General features: G+C 41.8%; 1 protein-coding gene across 2 annotated transcripts in view; it reads right to left on the minus strand.

Moving 5' to 3' along the window:
- Positions 1 to 27,123, minus strand: part of Itga9 (integrin subunit alpha 9) — a 388,816-nt gene that overhangs the window by 62,704 nt on the left and 298,989 nt on the right. For both annotated transcript variants that reach the window (XM_004854266.4, XM_087181364.1), the window contains exons 19-22: positions 15,108 to 15,194; positions 12,950 to 13,029; positions 8,069 to 8,158; positions 5,666 to 5,774 (exon numbers count right to left, since the gene is read on the minus strand). In XM_004854266.4, coding sequence (XP_004854323.2) covers positions 5,666 to 5,774; positions 8,069 to 8,158; positions 12,950 to 13,029; positions 15,108 to 15,194 — 366 coding nt within the window. The remainder of the gene's footprint in view (positions 1 to 5,665; positions 5,775 to 8,068; positions 8,159 to 12,949; positions 13,030 to 15,107; positions 15,195 to 27,123) is intronic.

Here is a 27,123-nt window from a genome sequence, read left to right on the forward strand (position 1 = left end):
TAAAAGCTAGAAATGATTAACAATGGTGAGGAATCTATGTCCAAAGCTGAGATGGGCCAAAAGCTAGGTCTCTTGCACTGATTAGTCACCTTGTGAATACAAAGGAAAAGTTCTTGAAGGTCATAAAAGTGCTACTCCAGTGAACACATGAATAATGAGAAAGCAAAACAGTCTTATTACTAATATGGAGAAAATTTTAGTGGTCTTGATAAAAGATCAAATCAGTGCACTGCTTTAAGTTAAAGCCTAATCTAGAGTAAGGCCCTAAGTCTCTTTAATTCTCTGAAAACTAGGAGAGGTGGAGAAGCTGCAGGAGAGGAGTTTGAAAGTAGCAGAGGTTGATTCATGAGGTTTAAGGACAGAAGTCATTGCCATAACATAAAAGTGTAAGAAAACACAGTAAATACTGAGGTAGAAGCTATAGCTAGTTATCCAGAAGATCTAGCGGAGATCACTGCTGAAGGTAACTATAATGAACAGCATATTTTTAAGGTAGATGAGAAAACCTTTTATGGGAAGAAGCTGCCATCTAGGAGTTTCATAGCTAGAAAGGAAAAGTCAGTGCTTGGCTTCAAAGCTAAGGCCACACTGACTTTCTTGCTAGGGGTTAATATAGTTGTGACTTTAAGTTGAAGCTGAGGCTCATGTACCATTCTGTAAATCCATGGCTCTTAAGAATTACACTAAATCTACTCTGCCTGTGCTCTATAAATGGGACAACAGAGCCTGGATGACAGCACATTTGTTTACAACATGCTTAAGTAAATATTTTAAGCCCACTGTTGAGACCTACTGCTCAGGAAAATATTCAAAATTTTTCTGCTCACTGATGATGCATGTGGTCATTCACGAGCTCTGATGGAGATGTATAATGAGATTAATGCTTTTTTCATGCCTGCTAATACAACACCCATTCTGCAGCCCATGGGTCAAGGAGTAATTTTAATGTATAAGATTTATTATTTAAGAAATACATTTCATAAGGCTGTAATTGCCAAAGATAGTGATTCTTCTGATGGATCTGGGAATGTGAATTAAAAACTAGAAAAGGATCATCTTAAAGAAAATTCATGATTCATGGTGAGAAGTCAAAATACGAAGATCAACAGGAGTTTGAAAGATGTTGATTCCAACTCTTACAGATGACCTTGAGATTCAAGACTGCGGTGGAGGAAATAACTTCAGATGTGGTAGAAATAGCAGAAGAACAAGAAATAGAAGAAGAGCCTGAAGAAGTAACTGAACTGCTGAAACCTCATGATAAAACTTTAATGATGACCAACTGTTGCTGACACATGAGCAAAGAAAGTAGTTTCTTGTGATAGAATCTATTCCTGATGAAACTGCAGTGAATATTGTTGAAATGACCACAAAGAATTCAGAATACTACATAAACTTAGTACATGGAGCAGTGTTACCATTTGAATTCTAATTTTGAAAGATGGTCTACCATGGACAAAGTGGTATCAAATGGCAAACTTCACTACTGTCTTTTTTTAAGAAGCTGCCACTGTCAACCTTTGGCAAGTATCACTCTGAAGAGTCTGCTGCCATTAACACTGAGGCAAGACCCTCTACCAGCAAAAAAACTGGCTCATTGAGGGTTCAGATGATTGTCAGCATTTTTTAGCAAAATGAAGTATTCTTAAAGTATGTACATTTTTAGACATAATGCTATAACACACATTATAACAGACTATAGTAGAGTTTAAACATAACTTTTAGATGAACTGGGAAACAAAAAAATTGTATAGATTATTAGGATATTTGCATTAATACAGTGGTCTGGAACAAAACCTGCAAGATCTCCAAGGTAGGTCTTTATAGGGAATGACTACTCACAGGTATGGAGTTTGTTTTGGGGGTGAAGGAAGTATTCGAAAATTAGATAATGATGATGAAAGTACAATCCTTAAACATATTGAAAACCATTGAAATGCATACTTTAAATGAGTAAACTTTATGATGTAGGTTCAATGAAGACAATGTTTAAAAGATGGGTAAAACATATACAATTTTAATTTTTCAATTAAAAAAGGTGAATAGATAAATGGGAAATTTAAAGAGGAAGAAATGAAATGCTGGTTTGAAGCCTGGGGGATAGAGAAATAATTCAAGGACTGAAAGCATCCCCCAAGTTGAGGTTAAAAGAGCAGGGACAAAAAAGGGGAGGAGGTGCTGGAAATCTAACCAAGTCTTCACATATGACAAAATGTCTGAGAATCACGCTCCAGCTAACTCTTCCCTCGAAAACACTGTCTTTATTCTTTCACGAGTTTGTTCTGCTTCAAGGAACAGATTAAAAATGATAGAGCAGATGAGCCAACTCTTGGTTCAAAAAGAACAAAATTAACCAAAAACAACAACCCGAGACATGATAAAAGGAAGGAGTATCCAACCACAATTGAAATAGCTAATTACAAGTGAAACATGAGAGCACAGAATTGAAAAGAACCCTTCTCAAATGCCTGGGAAATCCCAATCAAAGTGTGAACGGGGTGAGCAAAGGGGAAAAGGATCTCATTTAAGTGATTTTTCACTCATCAGGGCCAGGGGGTTGGAAGAGCTTGTGTTACCATATTATTTTTAAACAATATATTAACACTTGATTTTCTGCAAACATTCATGTGTGACATCTGGATTAGTTTCCCTTACTCTTTTTCAGATGGGGAAATCTTTAACTCCTGATGCAAAAAACATTCAAAGCCTACAAATGGTCAACAAACTGCTGCACCTTTGTTAAAAAAAACCTAGAGAAATGTAGAAAGCAAGGCCAAGGGCAGCCATTTCCGCCTTCATCCCATCTGTATTTTCAATGGACTCCTTTAACAGTTATGTAGCTTGTTGAGCAATAGATTTTATAAGACAAAAAAAAAATCCATTCATAAGCAGTCTTATGTTCTTTGGGAACAATGTTGCTGGAATGTAGAAACAGAAGAGTCTCTCCATATGTCTGATTCCTTCCTACCCAACTATCTCTACCTTCTGGTCATTATTACCACCTACTTGGTCAGTGACATTCCCACTAATGACAATTATACCACAAAATGAGTTATCAGAGAATTCAAAAGGAAACAGTGGGCACTGGTAATACATAAGTATCTCCTCCCAAACAACAGCATGCACTATCAATCTCTCAAACTCAGCTGACTGTCTCGGTCTTGGATGGAAAGATATGTACTAGGAGGGCTGGGGATTTAGCTCAGTGGTTCTGCCACCTGCCCCTCAAGCGTAAGGACCCAAGTTTGATCCTCGGTACCAAAAAAAAAAAAAAGAAAAGAAAAAAGAAAGAAAGAAAGAAAGAAAGAAAGAAGAAAAAAAAAGATATGTACTTCTTCAGGCAATGGCTCACAGAGCATTTTATCTAAGGGTCATGTCAATCACTCATTCTTCAGGTTCTGATTTTCCAGCCTGGGTCATATTTCAGGTCAGATGTGAAGAAAACTATTTGCCTGAATATCAAACTTTAAGTGCCCTATAAAAATACCTTCAAAGAAACAACTGGAAGAATAAACTGTGTGCTCTTAAATTTCTTTCTTTTTCCTTTCTCTTCTTTTCCTTTGCCTTCCTTTTTCAGCAGGCACAAAATTCAGTATCTTTTGTGTAATTACTATTCCTCCTCTTGCCTCCTTTCAACACCGGTACCCTCTTCATTACATGGTCTATGTCATTTCTAAATAATTTCCTTGACTGTTATCTTTTATTGCAAGACCTCAAAAGCTCTAAGAAAAGAATATAAACCACAAAAATTAAATAAATCCATCTGGTCTTTATCCAGTGTTTTCTATCCGCTTACAAAAGACAAAGGAAAAACATTAACTCCTAGAATCAATTCAGAAACACAGAGGTGTGATTCACAGCCATCACTCTACAGTCTCCAAAATAAGCCCTAACCCCATTTTTCCCTTCCTCTCTTGTAAATCAAGGGCAGGGTGTGACAGATGGGGCTTAGCTGGTCAGGGGGCACATCCTCTGTAAGCTGGGGACATGTGTTATCCATCATGATTCTGGAGGCCTCCTGCCTGGGAGAATGCTGGAGAGAGGAAGACCATTGTTTGTAAGAGCCCACAAATGTTTTACTGATTCATTCTCTGGCCTCTCACCCCATCATTATTTGTCATTCTCTAAGTCCACTTAGAAGAAGCCACAGAGAAAGAAAATACTCATTATTTGGTCACAGTAGTAATATAAGAGTGGGAAACCATCCTCTCCATGAGGAAGGATGGAAGAGGCAGAGCAAGAGCGCTGGAAGCAAGAACAGTGAGATGTGGACTCCAGTGCACTATGAGTAAAATGGGCCATTTTTCCTCTCTTCATCCACAGCTCCTGGCCAGGAGCTGGCCCATGTGACCTGAGCATTGCTGGCCCCAACTGCACCTTACCCAGCTCTAGGACTTGCTTTCTGCATATCCTTTCTCACTTGGGCCTTTGTGTTTGTTTGTTGAGGGGGCATAGATTAGATGATGCTGAGGTCCCTCCAGCTTTACATGCACAGTCACATGATGAACAGCTGGTCAGAGAATTCACACTTTCCAAGCAGGGGTCAACAAACTATGACCACATCTGGCCCAATGTCTCCTGTTGTAGTCTATAAGCTCAGAACTGTCACTTTACATCATTAAATGGTTGGGAAAATAGTCAAAAGATCAATAACATTTTATGACATGTAAAAATTATGTGAAACTTATATTTCAGTGTCTCTAAGAAAGGTTTTTTTTTGTATTAAATTCTTTTATTGGTACATTGTAGGTATACAACACAATTACATTTCTCATTGGGAACTGTACCTTTATATAATGCATCTTGGTTCTTATTTTTTCCCCATTCCTAGCCCTCCCTTCATGCCCTCCACCCTTCCCTATTTACAAAGACTTTATTTCCATTTTTTCCATTTCTCATCATTTTTTTCCTTTCCCTTCTTTCCTAAGAAAGGTTTTATTTATGTAATGCTCATGCCTGCCTTGGTGCTACAGTAGCAGGATCAAATCATTGCCACACAGACTATGGCCCACAAAGCCTATATAACACCTACCTGCTAGGCCTTTTCAGAAAAAGTTTATAACTCATAATCAAGAGAAAGAACAGTGTTCTTCATGATGTCCACAGACCATACTGAGTGAGTATGGAAGTGACACTTAGGTGACTGAGATGAGCCAGGCCCCGCTCAGTGAAGGGAAGCATACTTCTTCCCGTGAAGGTTTACATCAGCTCACACTGCTTTGCCCTTGTAAAGCTGCACTTCCCAGAGCCTGATCTCCTGGGGGAGGAGTAGGCTCCTGGTTGAGTTAGCATGGCAACCCCAGGAGGAATGAGATGCAACTGATCCTCTGAAGCTCCCCCGGCCTTAAGCTGGAGAATGATGGAGTCCTATAGAACCATGTGGGCCCGGACACTGGCCTTGCCTCAGCCATACAGAGGCCTTGGAGGGAAAGCTGATGTTCATCATGGAGTGACTCTTTCCAAGTCTTGGAAACTACAGGAGTTGGCATTTTTGGTTACAGAGAGAAAAGACACACACCTCAAACTCATACATTCCCAGCAAACCAGATTGGGGAGGGTTTCTCCTAAAACAAGCTAGCCCTTTAGCTGCTCTTCACTAGGAGACACATCCCATGGGGCCTTCTGTCAACACCCAGTGACAGAAGTGGTTTCCAGATGTGGGTACCTGAATGGTTAGGTTGAGGGGTTGAAAATGACACTCCAGGTCATCCAGCTGAATGAAGTTGGATGCATCCACAGACTCACCATACACAAATGAAGTCGGAGACACAATTCTGAAAAGGAAAGCATAAAGACTGTCATCCCAAACCACAATCGAGTACCCACAGTCATTGTTGTCCCAAGAACACAAATATCTATCTATATTTACTCCAGTGTCTCCCACCAAATGTTTCCCTTCTGGGACTATTTCTTCTCTTTCCTGGGGGGGATATTGACAGTCTATTTTCTAAACAGACATTTCTAGTTTGTCTTCTAACCTTAGACCACATCACTAAGCTACATATACATTAGGTAACTAGGTACCAAGATTAAATTTCTAAATTGAGGAGGTTTTAACAATCAAAGCTATGGCAACCTTTTAAAAAACTGGATAATAAAGCCAGGCATTGAGGCACATGCCTTGTAATCCCAGCACTCTGGGGAGCTGAGGCAGGAGGATGGGGAGTCTGAACCTAGCCTGGGCAATTTAACAAAACCCTGTCTCAAAATATTAAAAAAGGGCTAGGGGCTATAGCTCAGCATGAAGGCCCCAGGCTTAATCTCTAGTAGCACCAAAAGAATAAACAAACCTGTACAATAAAATCACACATTTTCTGTTTTGTCACTTAAAAAACATTTTGTGGATCAAGGAAGTTTATAATAAACTTTTAAAATAAATGTAAATGAATTATGTACATGGTAGCCAAACCTTACCCCCATACATATTCATTTCAAAAATTTAATTTAAATTTGTCAGACTATCATGATTGCTAAAAACTAGTTATTTCAAAGTCCAGTCAATTTGATGATGGCATTCTCCCTGATTTCCAGCAGTGGGGAAACTCAAGCTCAGTTTGTAGCAATGCTTTCCGGCTGCTATGAAAAAGTCCCTGAAAAGGAACAAAGCTCATTCTGACACCCCCACACAAATAACAAATCCTAGATGCTCAGAGCCCTACTTACCTAAGAACAACTATGTTGAGAGTTTTGGGACTGAGTTCCACTAGACAGCAATCCAACTATTTTTAATTTAAGCACATTATTTTGGCAACACAGTGAGTTCCCAGCATTGCCAAATGTCAAGAACTGGTTCGTCTAAACTCACCCTGTTTTAGGTTGCTGGAAAGATCAGAGGTTGACTCATTTGTTTACCTGATGGCCTCATAGGGGCCTGTTAACACCTCACAGAGAGGTCTCCCAAGGCCTAACAACATGAGCACGTATGTGTGGGAGGTGTTTTCTCTTTATCCCTAAGGACAGGGCTTGGTTCTGGGTATATTCTCACTGTTCTTGGACCGGACAAGTAAATAAACCCTATGGTTAAAAAAGAGCTGTGAAGAGAGACAAATATATGCTAATTTGCAAATCTATTCCACGAGTGCCTCCTGTCTAGAAAATGTGATGAAAAATGCCAGGAGCTCAGGCACAGGAATCAAGGCCACTCATTCCCCTGGCTCCCTGCAGGGCAGGAGCTATTGCAGGGATGGCTCCTCTCAAATGTATCAACATTCCTTTTCTAGCCAAGGATGAGACTCAGAAGCACTTGAAAAATGAAAAATGAGAAACTGAACCTCCAGAAAGCACAGCTTGCATTTGGGTCAAAGGTTCATGGTTCTTCATTTGATCTAAACCAATTGTGCAAACATTTTTTCCACTATCAAAGAGGTATGTACTCTGTTTGCTGAAGATGGGAGCAAGAAGTGAGTTCTCATTTGTCTAGGGATTTGGCTAAAAACTGACCTGGGTTGTTGGGTTCCCTGCAGACCACAGCCTGCAGTCCTGCTTTCCCACAACAGCAGCAGCACTGAGTGGCTGTGGTCTTCACCTATACAGACAGTGTGGCCATCCTGATAGTTCCCTAACTATTCCAGGTCATCACAGACATCAGGTAGAACGATCTGTGGCTCTGAAGAAGGAACTAACAGAAAAACACAAAGCCGGCACCAACTGTGAAGCTTATCAGAAGGGGAGCTCTCCTGTGAGCCAAGGCTTGGGGCACATTTGGCAATAGCCTCTGGCTGAGATTTTAGTCCCAAGAACTACACTCCAGCCACCATTATGGCATTATGACAAGGTGAGAAAAGATGCACATAAAGGTGTACAGAATGTTCAAGAAATTATGGGGTTTGCCATCAAACTTCTGGTGTCACCACCAAGTGGGTGGGTAGCTAGGACCGAGAAGAAAACAAGGTAAGAGGAGGAGGGTGCAAGTCACTTCAGCTAAGGCTTCATCCTGCTTTCCAAGGCTGGGAGGAAAAGAGTGCCCGGGCCACTGCTCCTGGCCAGCAACACATACAAACACAAAACAGCATAGCATTCACCTGGAGGGCACCCCCGTGGTCACCCAGGCCTGCACTGGGCTACTCACCCAGTGATGGATGTGTCCACTTCATGCACCAGAGGCACCGTCAGTATGAGAGTGTTGTCAAGCAGGGCTTCAGATCGCTCCACATTGCCACTGTGCGGGGAGAGAAAATGAAGTCACTGGCCCACACAAGCTGTCTAGCAGTAGGCTTGCTCTCCCTCACTACAGTGAGTCTACCTTCCCCAAGGGCAGCCTCACCTGATTTGTCCTTGGTTCCACTTTTGGTACCAGAGTTGCTTATGCAGAGGCACAGCAGGTACTCAAACTGTCTTAGTTGTGTTTCACTCACAAAGAGGTGGTGCCAAGTAGGTTATTTGGGAAGTGACCCCAGGGAGTGGAGAGGAAGACTGAGAAGGGAAAGAAGCCAACAAAGACATGTCATCTGGGAGACTGGAGCTAGAGGCAACTGGGGCTCAGTCTCACTGGGAAACTCTGGAAGACAACGCACAGCATATATCTCAGCCTTCCCAACTGAGGCCATGGGAGCCGGGCCTTTGTCCACTAACTCTAGAGAGCTGCTGCAGCAGGAGGAAATAGGGGACATGAATACCCTCCCTGTCTTACAAGTGAGTAGGCTCTGGTCAGAGAGAGTCTCAGAAGAGTGGCAAGACTGCAGTGGGTGTGTTGAGAGGTTAAAGGTGAAGCACCCACTGTGGATGCTACTTCTATAAGGGATTGTTCCATGAACAGTGGACCAGTGAGGTTAGGGTACTATAGCCAGCAAGGGGGTTGCTAGGCCTCAGCAGGTATTTGCTACATGGAAGGTTCACCCATGGTCCATGGACAGTGAAGGAGAGAGGCCATGGGTAACCTGGCATAACAAATCTCCCACACACTCTTGCCATAGACTCAGGTGGGAGCGTTTCTCACCAAGGCGACCTTTCCCTGGGGGAAAAAGCAGAGAATGAGGATTCTTGTGGGGTCTTTCTGGAAAAGGGGACACAAGGAGCTGGTGCTGCTGGGTGGCTTCTGTGTGCAGGCACCATGCTGGGCACTTATCAGCATGAGCTTGCAATAACTTCACAGTAACCCTAGGCAAGACCACAACTGATAGGTGAGAAGCAGCTCAGACAGCTCATGGTCCTCCTGGAAGCCAGTCAGAGCTGAGTTTCCAATCAGCTGAGTCAGACTCCAAGCCAGGGCTTTTTCTACCATGATTCCTTCTCCTTTTGCCAAATTCACCCTCCAGGGATGGAACATAAGAGTTCCTCAGATCTGCTGAGGTTCAGGCACTCCCACCTGTTCTGTGCCCTCTCGCCACCCCACTGCCTTCCTCTCCCACCCAGCAAGTGCTGAATGGCAACAGTACTTAAATAGGTCTCACATCCTTTCTCATCTCTATTGTTCTAAAACAATAGTACTGGGTGTCTCTGACCCCTTAGGGTCATAGTGATTACGCCTGGGGTGGGATGACACTAGTGCAACAGCATGGCCAGATGCCCACCTAGCTTAACCTCTTTACCCTCCCTTTGCAATGGCAAGGGGAGTCAAAGCCCAGGAATCACGAACATGGGTGAACCAGAGGTGGCTCCCCTGCCATAGGACAGCAACACCCTGGCCTCCTTCCCTCCTGTCCCCCACTGCAGCATCCTGCCAGGTCTGAGTAATCAACTCCTGATGGAAGAGCCACCCCTGTCTGCCATTTGTCCAGCCACCTGTGGTTGCTGGCAGCTCAGGCTCAGTAGTCTCATCTGTCATCTATAATGGCTGGAGAACAAGCCAAGTTGAACAGTTGAGATAAAGAGGCCACATCTCAAAAGGCTCCCACCATCCTGCACACCCACTTGCTGGGCTGCTTTCCAGTGGTCTGCAAAGCCAGGCTTCTGGCCATGGAGAAGCGAGATCTCGAGACACTGTTTAGTCTCAGCATTATGAGCTCCTAAATCTACAAGTAGGCAACAGACCTTCAAAGGGTGGTGATGGAAGAACAACTGATAGTTTAACTATGGCTTTCAAGATAAGGAGCTTTAAGGATTTGCCCAGTGTAGCAGGGAGTCAAGTGCTGCAAGTACCTCTGGGGCAGGAAGGCCAGATTTGCACCAAAGCCTGAAAAGAAGCAAGTGCCAGAAATATTCTACTGTGTGTTTAAAAGATAATGTGATCTCCTTCACACATCTGTGATTCAAGAAACTGAAAATTCTTTTAGTTATTTCACTTATAAACATTCTCAAAAGGGCAAATAAGCACCAAAATGGATGACAGATACTGGGAAGCAGGAAGAAAATGTTCAAATGGGAAGGGGAACAAGGGAGGGGGGAAGGGGAAGAGAAAGGGGGAAGAGGAAAAAAAAGAATAGAAGACAAAAATAGAAACATAGCTTTTGTAAATAAGGAGGGAAAGAAGGGTTGAAAGGAAAGGAATGGAAAAAAAAAGAATCAAGATATATTATGTACAGGTGCAAATTTCCTATGATGAATGTGATCATTATGTATATCAAAAGTGCACCAATAAAATTAATTAAAAAATAAATATTAGGTATCCCCTGAGGCTGTGAAACAATATTAATGTACAGAGCAGGTGTTCTTGAATTTACTAGGTTACTACCATTTTCTTATGTGGTCCACACTTGGCACTACACTGTAAATAGTAGGTATGTAACAGAAGTTTATCAAGTGATAATGTGTCTAGCACAGTGTAAGGGAACACACAGATAGTGGCTATCGGCCTTAGCTGCTCATTAGAATCATGTGAGGAGCCTTTTCCAGAATCTTAGTGCCCAGTGCTTGGCCCAGACCAATTAGGTCAGAATCTCAGGATGTGGGGTGAGGTAGTGGGTGAAACAAGCCTCAGGACGTTTTAAAGCTCCCCGGATGACAACAATGTGCATCTAAGACCAGAGCAGCCCTGGCCCACAGATAAGCTATTCTAATAGGCGGATTTTTCACCTCCCTGACCCCCCTGATTTGCCACAAATGAGCCTGGGAAGCAGGCAGTTTCCTCTTTTTGACAGGGGAAATCCTCTCCATGTCATCATGTCATGTTCCTTTTCAAGAGCAGTGGCCGCCTCAGGTGCTGAAGGACTGAGAGAGCACACTGAAGGGTCTGTCCATCAGTGGTGAGTTTGCTGTGGATCCAAGAAATGGCAGGAGAATGAGAACTTTCAGATTTGAAGGGGCATGTACCTCCTACATTAAACTGGACAATCTCATGCTCTGTGGTCAAGCTAGCTTGGGACACTGAAAACTTTTGCTGGCTCCTCATTTGGAATATGGTTCAGACTTTCTGAGGCTAACTTTGTCCCCCAGGGTCCAGCTCAGGCTCCTCTTTATTTGGTACTGGAGAATGAACCCAGAGCCTTTGCACTGAGTCACATCCCCAGTCCCCTTTTAATTTCTTATTTTTATTTTTGAGATAAGGTCTTGCTAAGTCATTATATTGCCCAGGGTGGGCTTGAACTTGAGATCTTCCTGCTTCAGCCTCCCAGAGTGCTGGGATTACAGGCACACACCACTACAACTGGCTCCACTTTCCACCCAATCTTCCAGGGCCCTTGTATACTCCCCAGTGAATCCCCATTCATTTCCATGCCCACCCCCAACACGATGAACTCAGCAGGCTGCACTGCAGATGCACTTCCTGTGTGTCTCAACCTGGAAACAGACTCCTCTGCAGTGTCACCTCCCCAGGGAAGCCCTCCTGGGTTCCAGCCACAGGTATGGAGTCCCTTTCTATGCTTTGCATGTGTTCCTGTTAGATCACAGTCATGTTTTATGTGAACACAAACTATGAGATCTTGAAAATAAAGTGAACAGAAAATAATCAAGTCTTATGAACCAGTAAAAAAAAGTGGCTGTAAAGATATCACTGGGGCCAATTAGCACAACTGGAACATGAACTGAAGATTAGATAATAGTATTGAATCAATGTTAAACTTCCTGAATTTGAGAACTATACTGTGGTTATTTAAGAGTCTCATTCTTTGAGAATGTACACTTAGGATATAGGGATCAAGGGGCAAGATTTCTTCAACTTATTCAAAAAGGGTTAAGAAAAAAAGTCACATATAGAAGAAAATGATAAAGTAAATGAGGCAAAATGTTAACATTGGATAATCTATGTGAAGGGTATAGAGGAGGGTTTTTTTGCGTTATTCTTGCAACATTTCTGTTAAGTTTAAAATAATTTCCAAATAAAATTTAAATGAACAGGTCTAACCACTACCCCATCAAAGCTTGTATCTCCCTATTCACCCACCTGAATGCTTTCCCCTGCATCCTAGCCATGAGCTAGTTGCTACCAAGATGTTGCTTCAAGACATGAGTTGATTCTGGCTCAAGGAGGCATCTCATAACTTCCCAAAGGCTGTCTTAGATATCCTTGGCTATTCACACTCCTGAAGGAAGGAGTTACCACCCACCACCCGCTTCCCTGTCTGTTCATCAGTTTTCAGGACAATCTGTTTCTCAAGGAGCATCACTTGAGCTTTGAGGCCTCTACCAGCCAGCTTGGTCAGGACCTCACAGCATGTACCCTTCTCCTTTCCATTAAGGAGTGCAGCTACTTATCCTTGAGAAGCAGTTGACCTAGCCTGAAAACCGAGGACATCTGTCTGATTTGGGAAACATATGGCCAAGCAAGAAATGACCTTGGACTAGAACAACTTCACTTCCATGGGCCTGTCTCTCTTCAGCTGTAGAATCATTACCTCCAACTAGTAGAATCCAAGTCCCTCCCAGTTCAATTGGAATTGGTGGCTTATGCAAGCAGAAGTAGACAATCATCATTGCCAAGAGATCTGATCCTATTTAGCAATTGGGAATTTATCACTGAGTGAGTGTTCCTCTCTCTTCAGCATCCTGAGAATCATCAAAATATGACCAGAGCACGTCCTTTCCTGGTCCCATACATCATTTATCTTTGACAAAAATGTTTGGGTCCCCTTACCTCTGAGCTGTAATGATGAAGCTGAGAACTTCCTCTTCCCCAGACAGGTGGCTTGTATCAAAGATTACGCTGAAATCATACTAGGGAAAAAGAAAGTGACACTAGGCTCCAGTAATCATTCCCTGCTTAAACTACATTGGCTATAACGTTCTGCAATTTATGACCTCTGGAAGCTCATCTGCATGACAAACTTCATTTTCTATGCATATCCTTCTGCTTGTCATACCAAAGACACAGCAAAATCAAGTCCTTTTTTAGCCACTGTGATTTCCTTTAGGGAGTGACATATTTGAACTCTTACACCAGGGCATTCTAAATTTTAATTGCATCATCTTCCCAATTTTGCCACATGTGTATATCATATAGGCTGTGGTATTTACTTCGCATTTTTGTTGTCTTATTCCTTTAAAGATTATTTATTTATTTATTTAGATCCCAGGGATCTAACTCTGGACCTTGCACTTGCGAGGCAGGAGGCAGCACCATTGAGCTAAATCCCTGGCCCTTAAAGATTATCTTAAAAGAACAATTTATGTCACTATCATATACGGGAATCTAGAACCACTTGCCCTAAAGAGAAAGTAGTCATAAACAGTGTTAAATTCTGTAGGCTATTGAAGCCTCCGCACCTAAATTCTACTCTGTCTTTGTTAAAAAGTGAGACTGGCAGGTGAAAGGCAGATGTTAAAGATATACTACCACTACTGGAGTCTTTACATCCTTGGTTAGGACTGATAGAGTGTTGAAGAGTTATGGGCTAAATGTTTCTGGCCCCTTCCATTCATACATTGAACTTTGAACTGCCAATGTGATATTTAGGGTGAGACCTTAAGGAGCCAGACAGGCTGAGGAATCATGGACATAATAGCTGCTGTGGCATGGAGCAGGTACATTCAACAGGCTGATGGATTTGAGTGATTTGCTAAGAAATGAGCAAATCTATCTCACTATAACATTCTTACCATTGGTTTTCAAAACAACTTCTGGGTACTGGGACCAAAAAGCCTGAGAGACTACAAATGATCTGATTCTATGACACAGGCAGGAGAGAAGGATGAAGATTTTACTTTTTTTTAGGTAGAAAAAAGGCAGACGAAGGAGATTAATTTTCCTTTAATTCTCACCAGGGAAAATAGCTTTCATTTCAAAAGGGAGACCTGTTCTTTTGTATTCTAGTTTTGCTTGCCAAAGCCAATCTTCTAACCATCTTCTTATCTACTTATAATCACAGCACACATTCACTGCTCCATGAATATCTAGGTATGTTGTACCAATTGTTGAGCTTCATATAAACACTGTAATTTCTTTTACTTTTCAAAAACAAGTGACATACAGTTACTCATGGTTGAGAATTTTGAGAGGTTTCCAGAAAATTCTAAGTGTTCAGGGGATTTCCAGAGTTAGGGTTGTGGGTTACTAGTTCACACCACATCGTCTCCTGTGCTGTGGCATGGAATGTCCCAGAACAAGACATTTTAGGAAGGCCAATCAAATGCTGCTTGTCAAAGGAGACTGTGATGTGACTTCCCCATTTAAAGAATGTTTTAGTCAGCATTTTTGTTGCTGTGACCAAATACCTGAGAAAATCAACTTAAAGGAGAAAAGGATTATTTTGGCTCATGGTTGCAGAAGTGTCAATCCATGGCCAGCTGGCTTCAAAGTAGAAACATAATGATGGAATGGCAGAGGAAAACTGTTCAATTCATGGCAGCAAGGAAGCAGAGACCAGGAGAAGAACCAGAGAGGAGGGACCAGGGACCAGATATAGTTTCAGGGTCTACCCAGACATATCCAGAAGTGTACTTTATTAATCTTCTTGGTGCTCTCAAGTCAATCAACTTGACAATCAAGATTAGGGATTTAGCTCAGTGGTTTTGCCGCCTGCTGCGCAAGCGCAAGGACCCAAGTTCGATCCTCAGTACCAAAAAAAAAAAAAAAGATTAATCATAAAAGGGAACATCGTGTGCATCAGAGAATAAAACCATGTGAATGCAGCTTCCGTGGAGTGGACCACCAGTGATAGACGCATATAGGGCTTAAGGGGCCACTGTAGCCACTGTAAGACGCAGAGGTGGAAGGAGGGCAGTTGCTGGTTAAGTGTCTGATGGGAAGGGTTGGGAGCCAGTGGCCAAGGAAATGTCCCATCCCTGTCCCTTACCTTCGACTTTGACCTCATGAAAGGAAATCCCACGCTGCATTTGAGGAAGTCTGATTCCAACAGCTCACAGGAGATGCCCATTTCCTCCTACAAGATAGAAAGCACAAACATATGGGCAGGCTGAAGGGAAGACAGCTGTGCAGAGTGGCTTCAGTGACAATATCATATCCTTTGGAGTAGTTCTGACAACAGTCACTGGGGCTACAGTGGTCTAGAGAGCTCTGACCAAGCCCCTTTTCTAGCTGCCTACCTTCCCATGCTTCTCTAAGAAGACAAATGGATAGGACAAATCACTGTTCATTTTGAGCTAATACTTTGGGTTCAAACCCTCAGACTGGCCTGGTAAACTGGGCTAGGCCATGGATGAATTGGAAGCTTCCTAAGATTCTAACTAAAAGGCATCCAAGTCATCTTTCTTGTTCCTTTCTCCCAAGCCCATCCTCTAATTCCACCTTTCAAGATCTTGCTAGTTTAAGAAAGATGAATTCTAAGAATATCACACCAAGTAAAGGAGGCTTCTTTCTACAGGCTCACTTCTTTCTACTGTAGTGAGACTGATCTGCTTACCTGCAAGTCTCTCCAGGGTGGGAATGAGTGCAAGGGTAAGGAAGGGCTACCACTGTGGCTCCTCTGAACTGGACTCTGCACACTGAGGATGGAGAACTTAGACACAGGCCACAGGGAGCTGCTGTCTTCCCACCCTGGCATGTTTATCAGCCTCTTATAATCCACAGGACATCTCTGAGTCAATGTGACTTCCAAGGGGAGATAGTATATTTGCAGATTTTAGAAAAGGAAAAGGTATGGAATAAAACTAATACTTGTTGAGTGTCTACCTTACACCTAAAGCCAGGACACTGAAGTTTAGTGAGGTCATGTGACTTCCCTAACATCATTCAGCTGATGAGGGCAAACCAGAAAGAATTTGCATCAGACTTGGCTAACTCAAAAACCTATCTTCTTGCCTCCTCCACAGCTGAGAATTTCTACAGAATGGGCACAGCCAATGATGGTGGCAGCCCACAGGATCACCTCATGCCTTCTGACACTGAAACGCTGTCCATGCTCCTTCCTCCAATTTCTGAGACCTGTATTTCAGAATATTTCCAGTCCTTTGAACTATAGTGAAATTTTTTTATTGAGCAGCTGATCAGTAAAAAATATATTATCCACAATATATCTACATATATATCTACATATATATATATGTCTTACTATTGTAACATATTATAAACATTACTCAAAAAAAGTGCCAAAACATAACTAATCTAACAGGTTAAAAGTCATGACAGTAATTGGGGGGGGTGTCATAAGCAGAAGGAAGTGTGTGTGGTGCTGGGAATTTTCTCTTTCTTCATTTGGGTTACTGGTTACATATGTGATCATTTTGTGAAAATTCACTGAATTGAGCACTTGATGACTTAAGTATTTTATCTGTTAAACATCAAAACAACTGACAGAGTAGCAATGAAACTAATAAAAATATAATTGAACAAAAGATAGAAGACAAATACAAAAGGCAACTAGTATATCTTTTCAGTACTCAATTTGGAAATTACTGTACTGATCTTAATGATTATAAGTTTCCTAATGGCTCGTCATGCCCTTAGCCAGCATTCCTCATCTGAAGACAGAAGATGACCTGCATTAGCATCACCTTTGGAATACCCTACCCTACCTCTCCTTCTATTGGAGGAGGGGTTTATTCTGGTTCATGTTTATGTTCATAGTTGGCTGGCTCCAAGGCAGGACAGCATGGCAGAGAGGCATGTTGGAGGAAAAGTTGCTCACTTCATGGTGGCCAGGAAGCAGAGTGTAAAGGAAGGAGCCAAGGAGAGAAATATATTTCTTCCAGGCCACACGCCCAGTGACCCATCTCTTCTCACCAGGCCCCATCTCCTAACACATTTAGCTATAAACTCATCAGTGGACTGATCTACTGATAAGTATAATGCCCCCATGATCCAATCACCTTCACAAGTCCCATCTATGAGTACATGAGGCTTGGGGGCATCTAAATATAAAACATAACAAAAGACTCATGCATATCTCTTTATGAAAAATGCATTTAGTCCATCTCTATGGGTTGCCAAAGTCCTCCTCTGAGACTTAAAACTCTTAGCTATGAGGCTCTATAAAAATAAAAAGGAAAGTTAATCACTGCTAACATAAAATAGTACAGGATAAACATTCCCATTCCAAAAGGGAGGAACAGATCAAAGTAAGACTGAAACCCAGCAGGGCAAACATTAAAGGCTGTAGCTCCATGTCCAGCACTCAGCAAGCTGTGGTGAGATTTGAACTCCAAATGGCTTAGATGGCCTTGTCCCTACAGCATTGCTGTTGCAATCCTAATGGCAGGAACGTTATTTTAAAATTCAGATTCCTGGGCCACATCCCAGATGACTAATTGCATAAACAGACATTGTGGGACCTGGAATTAGAATTATCAATAAATGTTCATAAAAGAATTGTTTCTGCTTTAAAATGGCCATGAATATTAGCTTGCTTTTCTTCTATTTATTTTATAGGCTGCCTGAGGAATTTTCTTAAAATATTCCTCTCTGGAAGTGGCCTGTATGGATAATGAAACAGATGAATGGATAAAGAAAATGTGGTATTTATACACAATAGAGTACTACTCTGCCATAAAGAAGGATGAACTAGGGTCATCTGTAGGAAAATGGATGTATCTTTAAACTATAATATTAAGTGAAACAAATCAGACATACAAGTTTAAATATCGCATGGTTTCTCTTATATGAGAAACCCAAAATATAAATAAAAAGCAAAATAAAAGATGGATAATAGGTAATATGAAATTAGATCTTTTGCAATGGGAAGGGGACCAAAAGATGGAGGAAGGAGGGAGAGAGAATGAAAAAATAATTGAGATGTGTTATGTGCACGTACCAACTCCCCATGAGGAGAATGCAATCATTATGTACTATAAATATGTACTAATAGAAAATAAAAATTAAAAAATTCCTCTTCCCCAATGAAAACAGAATGAAGTCCAAAATCCTAATCCTGGCTTCCATTTTAGCCCATACTCTTCTGTATTGTCTATCCCCCTGCCCTAGTGCACACATACATTACTTTCTATACTCTTTGCCTGGCATCCTTTCCATATAGCTGTTTAAGTCGTCCTCTCTGTCAAGACGCTAAGGCTTTCTTTCTCCATCTTGCTCTTCCAAATTCATGTTGGTAAGTTCACATATATGCTATGGAAATGGCCCAGAATTCAGACTGGACCCAGAGCATATTATACCCCTCATTCGCACTGAGGACACATGTGTGAAAGACATTAGTCCCCATCCTTATAGAGTTTATAGCTCGGAAGAGGCAAAACCCTAATCAGAGACAGACACTGTGACTGCAAATATGAGGGGTATCCTTGGAACTTAGAGGATAGGCACTAAGAATTTCAATAAGGAAATCAGAGAATTTCTCAAATGCTATGTCAAGCCTCCATGTCTCAAAGACTGACACTAATGACTTACTGTGGATGGCCTCTTGCCACTACCTTCTTCCCTGGTTACTTTTGCCAGAAGTAATATCCACAAACAACCCAAGGAGAAGCTACTCTAAGTACTAGTTAATTAATTGACTGGTAGTCATCAGAGGTGGTGAGCCCAAGTCTGGGGTGACTTTAGCTCTCTTGCTTTCCCTAGGACAGTCCTGGTTCATGTCTGTCATCCTGGTATAATTACTCTCAAGTGCCCCAGCATTTACATACATGTGTGAGTGCACATGTACATGCCTGAACACACACAAGCAAGTTTAATGAACCCAGTCCCAGCTCCTGTTATAATGTTCACTACCTCACCGGAAATTCCTTTCAAACCAAGAAGAGAGGTTTCACAATTTTAGTCAAAGGTCTATCTACTCTTGACATAAAGACTTACTGGCGTGAAGAGTTTCCCTCAGTTTTTGCATATGTATGAAGGTATAAGTATGGCTTCAAAATTTGCTGTGGAACTTGATGGAACCTCAGTTTACTTACCTTTGACCTAAGACTAATTTTCATTTTTCAAGAACTGCTGAATTACTTTGTTTCGGTCAATTCCAAAATGCCAGACAATAACATTTAAGCCAGCATTTATGGCCTCATTCCAAGTCTCTCTTCCATCTAACTTGGTCAAATAAAGATTTCAAAATTCCAGTTAGATCTTAAGAGGATGAACAAAAAGAGTGAAAACCAAAGACATGCCTAAAAGCAAGAGAGCTGAGCATATGGTTCATGCTTCAACTGCTCCAGGTGTGATGCTACAGGAAAGGGTCTTACAGGTTACCCTCCTGCTGTGGTCAGCACCCACACATCCCTCTTGTGGCCACTGAAACAGCCTTAAACTAAAGTCTTTAATCCTATGCCCCTCTTCCTAAACACAGAAGGCAGGGAGGCGGGGCATAGTACGTGCTCTGGCACACGAGGACCCTTTAGAGTTGGTGCTGGTGCTCCCCAGAACCCTTTCCTAGACAGGTTCAGCATGCCCCAGCTGCACAGGAGTCATTTTTCCTGGGAGTTACAATGCTCTCTCAGCAAGCATGACTGACTTGGGTACCACAGTACACCCCTTTTGTCTCAAGGTGGGACAAACTCTATTGTGCAATTCATATTCCAGAGCTCCCCTGGGCTGAAGCCAATGCCAGCTGAGTCTGCATGCCCGTTTTGCAACTTCCTCTACCTTGTATGGCCCATTTATGCCTCTTCTCCAAGGTCACTTCCTAAATAAATCACTTGCACAAGAATCCGCATCTCAGATGCTGCTTCTGGAGAAACTGACCCTAGACTAAGACTCTTCACAAGGGAGGTTCCTGGTACCCACAGCCACTGGAAAGTGCTGGGCATTTGCTCTCAAATGGGGAGAGACAATGAAGAGAAACCAAGAGAATACACTTATGTTTATTAACTTTACATAAATTCATACTAAAAAAGAGAAAACTGTCCTAATTGCAGCTTATATAAAATTCATATAGCTCTCCCCTATTAGGGGAATACTTCAGCTCAAGGCAACACTGGTACCTCTTTTTTCTCCTGTTTTAGCATAAAAAGGAGTCCAAAGCATAACCTTTAAAAACAAGGTTACTATGGAGCCATGTGTCTTGGTAGCCAGGCAGGCACCCTACAGTCAGAGAGACCCAGAATTTAAAATATTTCAATTTTTTTAAAAAAATGCAATTTAGAAAATAAATTTAATGAAAACTCAATTCTCAGGAGATGTGGCTAAATTTAGTTTTGCCTTAGCTTTAGGAATCATGTTAGTAGGTGGTATTTTAGTGAAGGATTGCTTATTACCTCTGCCTCACATTTGGTACCTGTCAGGAGTTTTATGGGAGAGACTAAAGGGCTGGACTTCTCCTTTGTCTTGGTTTCTTCCATGCTCCAATCATTGCTTACACTGACTGTAGAGAACTTTAACATTTATGCAAACCTCATGATTGTAAGACACTCAGCTGACTGAAAATGTGGACCATGAACAAACTACTATCCAGTGTCTCTGACTGCCAAGAGTGTAGAATCTGATTATTTGATTCAAACGCAGTGCAAATCTAACAGAGTGAAACCCAAACCTTCTGCAAAAGATGCGGGCTTTTACAAAAGGAATATTGAAAAACAAGTCAAACCTCCGCAAAGCCACTGTCAGTCTGGATCTGGCAGAGTTACCTCAATTAAGTTTTAAAGAAGTCAAAATCATTCTAGATGATAACACTTTAAGATGATTCAGAAGACAAAAGTTTAAATTAAAAAAAGATCAACAAAAGCCCTTAGGGGAAAATAAACGATTGTAAAACCAATACTTTTGTGATTGTACTAAAAAGGAAAAAAACAAAAATGGGAGGCAAACCATGGTATAGTAGGAAAATTCACATCTAAAACTGTCTACCCAGCACTCAAGTCCTTTTGTTTTAGAAATCAGAGCAGTTTTTGTTTTTTTACTTGTTTGTTTGAGTTATGGGGATTGAACCCAGAGTCTTTGCACTTACTTATATCCCTATCTCTCTTTAAAATTTTGAGACAGGTTCCCCCTGAGTGACTAAGTTGCCCAAGGTGGACTCCTCCTGTCTCAGCCTCTCAGAATACTGGAGACTACAGGTGTGTCCACCATGCCCAGTTGGGCGCAGTTATTCTAAAGACACTAAAAATTTACCTTGGGTCTCCAATATCTTTAATAATTCTAGTTACAGTGTTACAAGTGCTATTAAACATAGGATAAAATAAAACTATTTTTTGCAATTTTTTAGTTTCATTTTTCAAGCAGAGTCCCAATCAAAACTTTTAAAAACATTTTTACTATAAAATCTGGGACCCCATTTTAAGAGGATTCACTAACTGGCCCTTTTCCCAGTCCCATTTTCTTTGGGTAGCAATGGCAGCCAATACCATAAAATACTATCAGGGCCCCTCCCTGGAGATTACAGGTAATTCAATTTAAATTTTCTACCAATACATATTATTCTTAGGATCAGGAAATCATTAATTAATATTTTTAGAAAACACAATGATGAGGGCCAGGGATTTAGCTCAGTGGCATTGCGCCTGCCTGGCAAGCACAAGGTCCTGAGTTTCATCCCTGGTACCAAATACTACAACAACAACAACAACAAAACAGCCCCTCCCCCCAAAAAACCAAAACACCATTATGAAAAGCATACTTGGTTTATGCACATTTGCTTCTGTATTTTCAGCTCTTGGTAACTAGTAGTCCCTGGGTTTACATTTATTAAAGGAATGGTCCTTAGCTCATGGAACACCCAGTTAAGTGGACTGAATGCAAGAAGCAGCTCATTTGCTGGTCTGCTTGGCATGAAGGATGCTTGCCTTGGCAAAGTCCTTCTGTTTTCCAGACATACCTTAGCTATCCCAGCCCCAGGAGCTTGGCCAATAGGGCCAGGCTCCAGTCCTCCTTGTAATGTGCAGTGGTTGGAAGAATCAGATAAAGAAGTTAGTGAGGCTCTTTGGCCTCCAGCTTCCTTCCTCTCAGCACTTAATTTCAGGTTGGAGGAGTCTTATTTGACCACCAATGCAGAGTTCTTTGGGAAAAGAAAATCTGTGAGCTCTATAATGGACTTATTCTTAGTGTCAGGTGGACTGTGAAGTCTTCCTTCTCATTTTCCAGCTCCCATGTGTGTTGACCTACAGGTCCTGCGCCTGGCTGTCAGTTTGGTGGTATTCCTCTAAGACCCTTTCCTTCCTCCAGATACACCAAGCATGACCCCTGTAACCTGGAAAAGAAGCCTCTGCATTAGCTGCCTTAGTTGATTTAGAATTCAGGTAAACTTGGTAAGTGCTTTATCTCAAATTACCAAAGCAGGAGTCAGAGGGGAGCAAAGTTCCTACTAACCAGAGTTAACAGAAAGAAGATTTATTCCTGGAAAATACTTTACTAGCCCAACTTAATGACAACTCAGCCTAAGCTTCACTAGTGCAGTCCTATTCACAGAAGGGCATACTTTGGTGCTGACCTCATAAAATTACTGCTGGTGAAGAAAGGCCCACAGGCTTAGAAAGTGCACAGACTTTGGCATTAGCATCCAGACTTTGATTACTGTTCAGATTTGAAGCCGACACATGCCGTCATGTAAATCTGCCATCCTTTCTACCAGCCTTGATTTTCTCACCTATGAAGTTCTGATACCTGCCAATAAGACCTCTGCTGCACTGGCAAGGATGATGGGTGTAGGATGGAGTGCCTGGATGATACCAACTCAGTAAGAGCTTACTATGTGCTAGGCAGTGTTTAAAATCCATTTATTTTGTTCCCATTTTTACGAGGAAGCTGGAATGTAAAAAAGTTATATCACTTGTTTTGGGTTTCCCAGTTGGTGGGAGCTGAGTGGGCACATTCCTGTCTAAAGCTTGTGCTTACAACTGCTTCTCTGCATGTTCTCTTTAAATGTTAACATCTATCCCTGACCCAGCCCCTCACTCATCCCCACCCCAATCTCCCTATAGAACATGACATGGGGTTTTGAATACACATGGGTGTGGGGAAAAGACTTCTTATTTGAACATTTTACATTACAGACTTCAGCTGTTGCACTACATTCCTCATGTTGCACATTTGCATGAAGCCTTGTCTCTTGCTATTTGTTCAGGCTATGAATGTCCATTCTTAGCTGAGTGTCTGGCATGGATAGTCCTGGAGTCAGAATAAACACAAGCAATGACAATCTTGAATCAAAAATGAAGACACAATGCATACCTATGACCACACATACCTCCTACTGAGTGAAGCCCCACAAGTAAGCAGTTCTATTGATGCCTGCACTGGGATAACAGAGTACTCTCTGAACAAAGTGGGCCCAAGAATCTTTGAGCCGAGATGCAGAGGATGGACCATTTTGTTGATGTTTGGACCTCAGGGCCCATGGAGTCCATCTCCAGAGAACATGGAAAATGTACTCAAAGTTTCCCTTGGGCAGACTTAGGCATCCTCCAGCTATACATTCATTTGCTTATTCATCTAGCGAATACCTATAAAACACCAGACACAACAGAGGAGATACATAGGCAGATAAAGGATCTTTGCTTTTGAGGAGACAATGTTTAGTGAGTAAAAGACTCTAAATTAACATATTTTGATCCAGAGGGAAACAATCAAATGTACATCAACTGCTGAACAGATAAATGCAATGTGGTATATCTACACAATGGAATATTACTCAGCCATGAGAAGGAATGAATACTGAAACATGCCACAACATTAACAAACCTTGAAAACATTGTGCTAGGTGAAACAAGTCAGTCACAAAGGACTTACTCCATTTCATATAAACTAGTCCGAAATGGCAAATCTAGACAGACAGAAAGTAGATTAATAGTTGCTTGGCCTGGGAGGAGATAAGGAATTTAGGATGGCAGCCAAGAGGCATGAGAATTCTTTCTTAGGTAAGAAAATGTTCTAAAATTGATTGTGGTAGCTTCCACCTAATCTGTTCTATAAGCTGCCCCAGACAAATCTTAACATGACTTTATTTTTGTTCAACAACCTTCAAAGTTTATTAACAATCCAATCAATACTGTTCACTGATTCCTAATCAGGAATATGCACTGGAACCACTAAGGAGGCAGAAATTCCATGTACAGCTGTGCTGGTTATACACTGCACACAAGATCTGGCTGAGGGTAGGTGCTGAAACCTAGTGCATGCCGCCCTCACCTCATACCTTGGCATGAGCCCATGAACCACGAGACAGGGCATCTCTGCAATCTGCATAACATAGCTGGAAAAATGATGATGATGGCCCTGACCCTAATGAAGACTGAGGACCTGGGCCGTTATAGTTCTCCTTGCCTGTAAATCATCAGACTGGAACCTCACATGACATGTGCCCTACTCACCATTATCCCAGTTCAGGAATATGGAAACTTCAACTCTAGAAACCATGGCTGGCTCCAATATTTGTCTCCACAGGCCACTGCCTCTGTGGAATCTCATCTTTCATTTATTCATTCAACACAGGTTTCTTATTTGGCCTCAATAAGAAAAAGACTTTTTTTTTCTTAAATTCTTTTATTGGTATGTTTTAGGTATACAACACATTTACATTTCTCATTGGGAATTGTACCTTTACATGATGCATCTTGGTTCTTATTTTTTCCCCATTCCCTGCACTCCCTTCACCCCTCCACCCTTCCCTATTTACAAAGACTTTATTTCCATTTTTTCCATTTCTCACCATTTTTCCTTTCCCTTCTTTCCTTTCCCCTACCCCTCCCACTTCCCCTACCCCTTTGGACCTTTTCTTCCTATTCTGCAATATCAATTATTCATTTTAATCATTGGTACATTTTAGGTGTACAATATAATGACATTCATCATTGGAGATTTGCACCTTCACATAGTCTCTCTTGGTTCTTATTTTTCATCCTTGCCCGCCCTCCCTTCAACCCCTCCAGCCCTCCCTATTTACAAAGACTTTGTTCCTATTTTTCCATTTTCTCATATTAATTCCATTCCCTTCTATCCTTTCCCCTATCCTCCCACTTCCTTCCCATTTGCCCCTTTTCTTCCTATTTCACATTACCTATTATACATTTTTAGTCCTTATTAACACTTTCAGTTTCTCACACCAAAGAAACTATTCGGAATTTATACACGTGTATCCTATTTATTTCACTTAAGAGTACTGCCTCAATGTGCATCCATTTAGCTATAAATGTCTCTAATTTCTCATTTTTTATGGCTGGTAGTACTCCATTTTATAAAAAAACCACATTTTCTTTATCCAGTCTACAGGTGATGGGCATTTGGGCTGTTTCCAAGTTTTGGCTATCACAAACTGTGCTGCTATGAATATGGATGCACATATATCACCGTGGTATGATTCTTTTAATTCGTTGGGGAAAGACCCAGCAGGGGAATAGCTAGGTCAAATGGGACTTTCAGCACTAGGTCTTTGAGGTATCTCCATACTGATTTCCACAGTGGTTGCACCAGTCTACACTTCCACCAGCAGTGGAACAGGGTTCCTCTTTCCCACAGCCCCACGAGCACTTGTTATTGGTTGATTTCATGATAGCAGCCATTCTTTCTGGAGTGAGGTGGAATCTCAGCATTGTTTTCATTTGCATCTCTCGAATGACCAGTGATGTCGAACATTTTTTCATGTATTTATTTACTATTTCTACTTCTTTGTGTGAGAAATGTCTGTTCATTTCAGATGCCCATTTTCAGATTGGGTCTTTAAATGTGGGAGGTCCAATCTTTTTAAGTTCTTTATAGATTCGAGATAGTAGACATTTATCTGAGGAACAGCAGGTGAAGATTTTTTTCCCACATTGTGGGTTGTCTCTTCCCACTGCTGGTGGTTTCTCTAGGTGTGCAGAAGCATTTCAATAAGAAGAGATCCCACTTGTTGATTGTTTGTGCTAGTTCACGGGCAACTGAGGTTTGGTTCATAAAGTCTTTTTCTATGCCAAAGTGTTCAAGATTTCGAGCTAACCTCTGTTCCAGCCGGTTCAGCATTTCTATTTTAATATTTAGATCTTTAATCCATTTCAATTTTAGTTTAGTGCATGGTGAGACATATCGGTCTAGTTTTAATTTTTGGCAAGTTGGACCCCAATTTTTCCAGCACCATTTATTAAAGAGGCTATCTTTCCTCCAGTGAGGGTGCTTGGCTCCTTTATCAAAGATGAGATGGAGCCAGTCCCAACACCCGGAAGGAAGCTCCCCACCTCCATCCCAGGCTCCTAGGGAGAGAAGGTGAGCTGGTCCCAGAACCCAGAAGGAAAGTTCCTGCCTCCATCCCAGGTTCCAAGGGCAGTGAAGCTCAGCCAGTCCCAGAACCCTGAAGGAAGATCCCCGCCTCCATCCCAGGCTCCTAGGGCAGAGAAGCTCAGCTGGTCCCAGAACCCAGAAGGAAGCTCCCCCACTGCCATCCCAAGCTCCTAGGGCAGAGAAGGTGAGCCGCGTGGGCGCCAGAAGCAACCCCCCCCCCACCATGGAAATGAAAAGACGTAAACAAGCCTCAAAAACAGACTTCCACATCACCTACTGCCACCCCAAAGGGAAACGAGATGGAACAATCTCATACTCAACCACCTGGACTCTCTGAACTGGCAACCAAAGAGGATCTGGGAAAAAATGAAATCAGAAATAATTACTCAGATAACACCAAAGATTTTGCTCATGGTGCAAGACATGATTAATAAATCTAGAGAGGACACAGATAAATAGAGGATCTGAGGAACATGATGGAATCCCAACACAGGAAACAAATGGAATCCATAAAACAGATACAAACAGATTTCCAAGAGATTAAAAACTCCATTGAAAGTCTGCGCAGCAGAATGAACCAATATGAGGATAGAATTTCAGATATAGAAGATAAGACTGCAATTAGTGAGGAGGAAAAGAAAAAGTGCTTTTAAATTGTAAGGGAACATGAGAAATCAATCCAGCAGCTGCTAGACGATGCAAAGAAGAATAACGTAAGACTGATCGGAGTCAATGAAGAAACAGGAGAGAGTGCAGATGACATAAAAAAACTCTTCACAGAAGTGATG

The sequence above is a fragment of the Heterocephalus glaber genome, unplaced genomic scaffold (genome assembly GCF_053883595.1).
Source record: "Heterocephalus glaber isolate CG9 unplaced genomic scaffold, H.glaber_assembly_v1.0 deba00001472, whole genome shotgun sequence".
Classification (NCBI taxonomy): Eukaryota; Metazoa; Chordata; class Mammalia; order Rodentia; family Bathyergidae; genus Heterocephalus; species Heterocephalus glaber.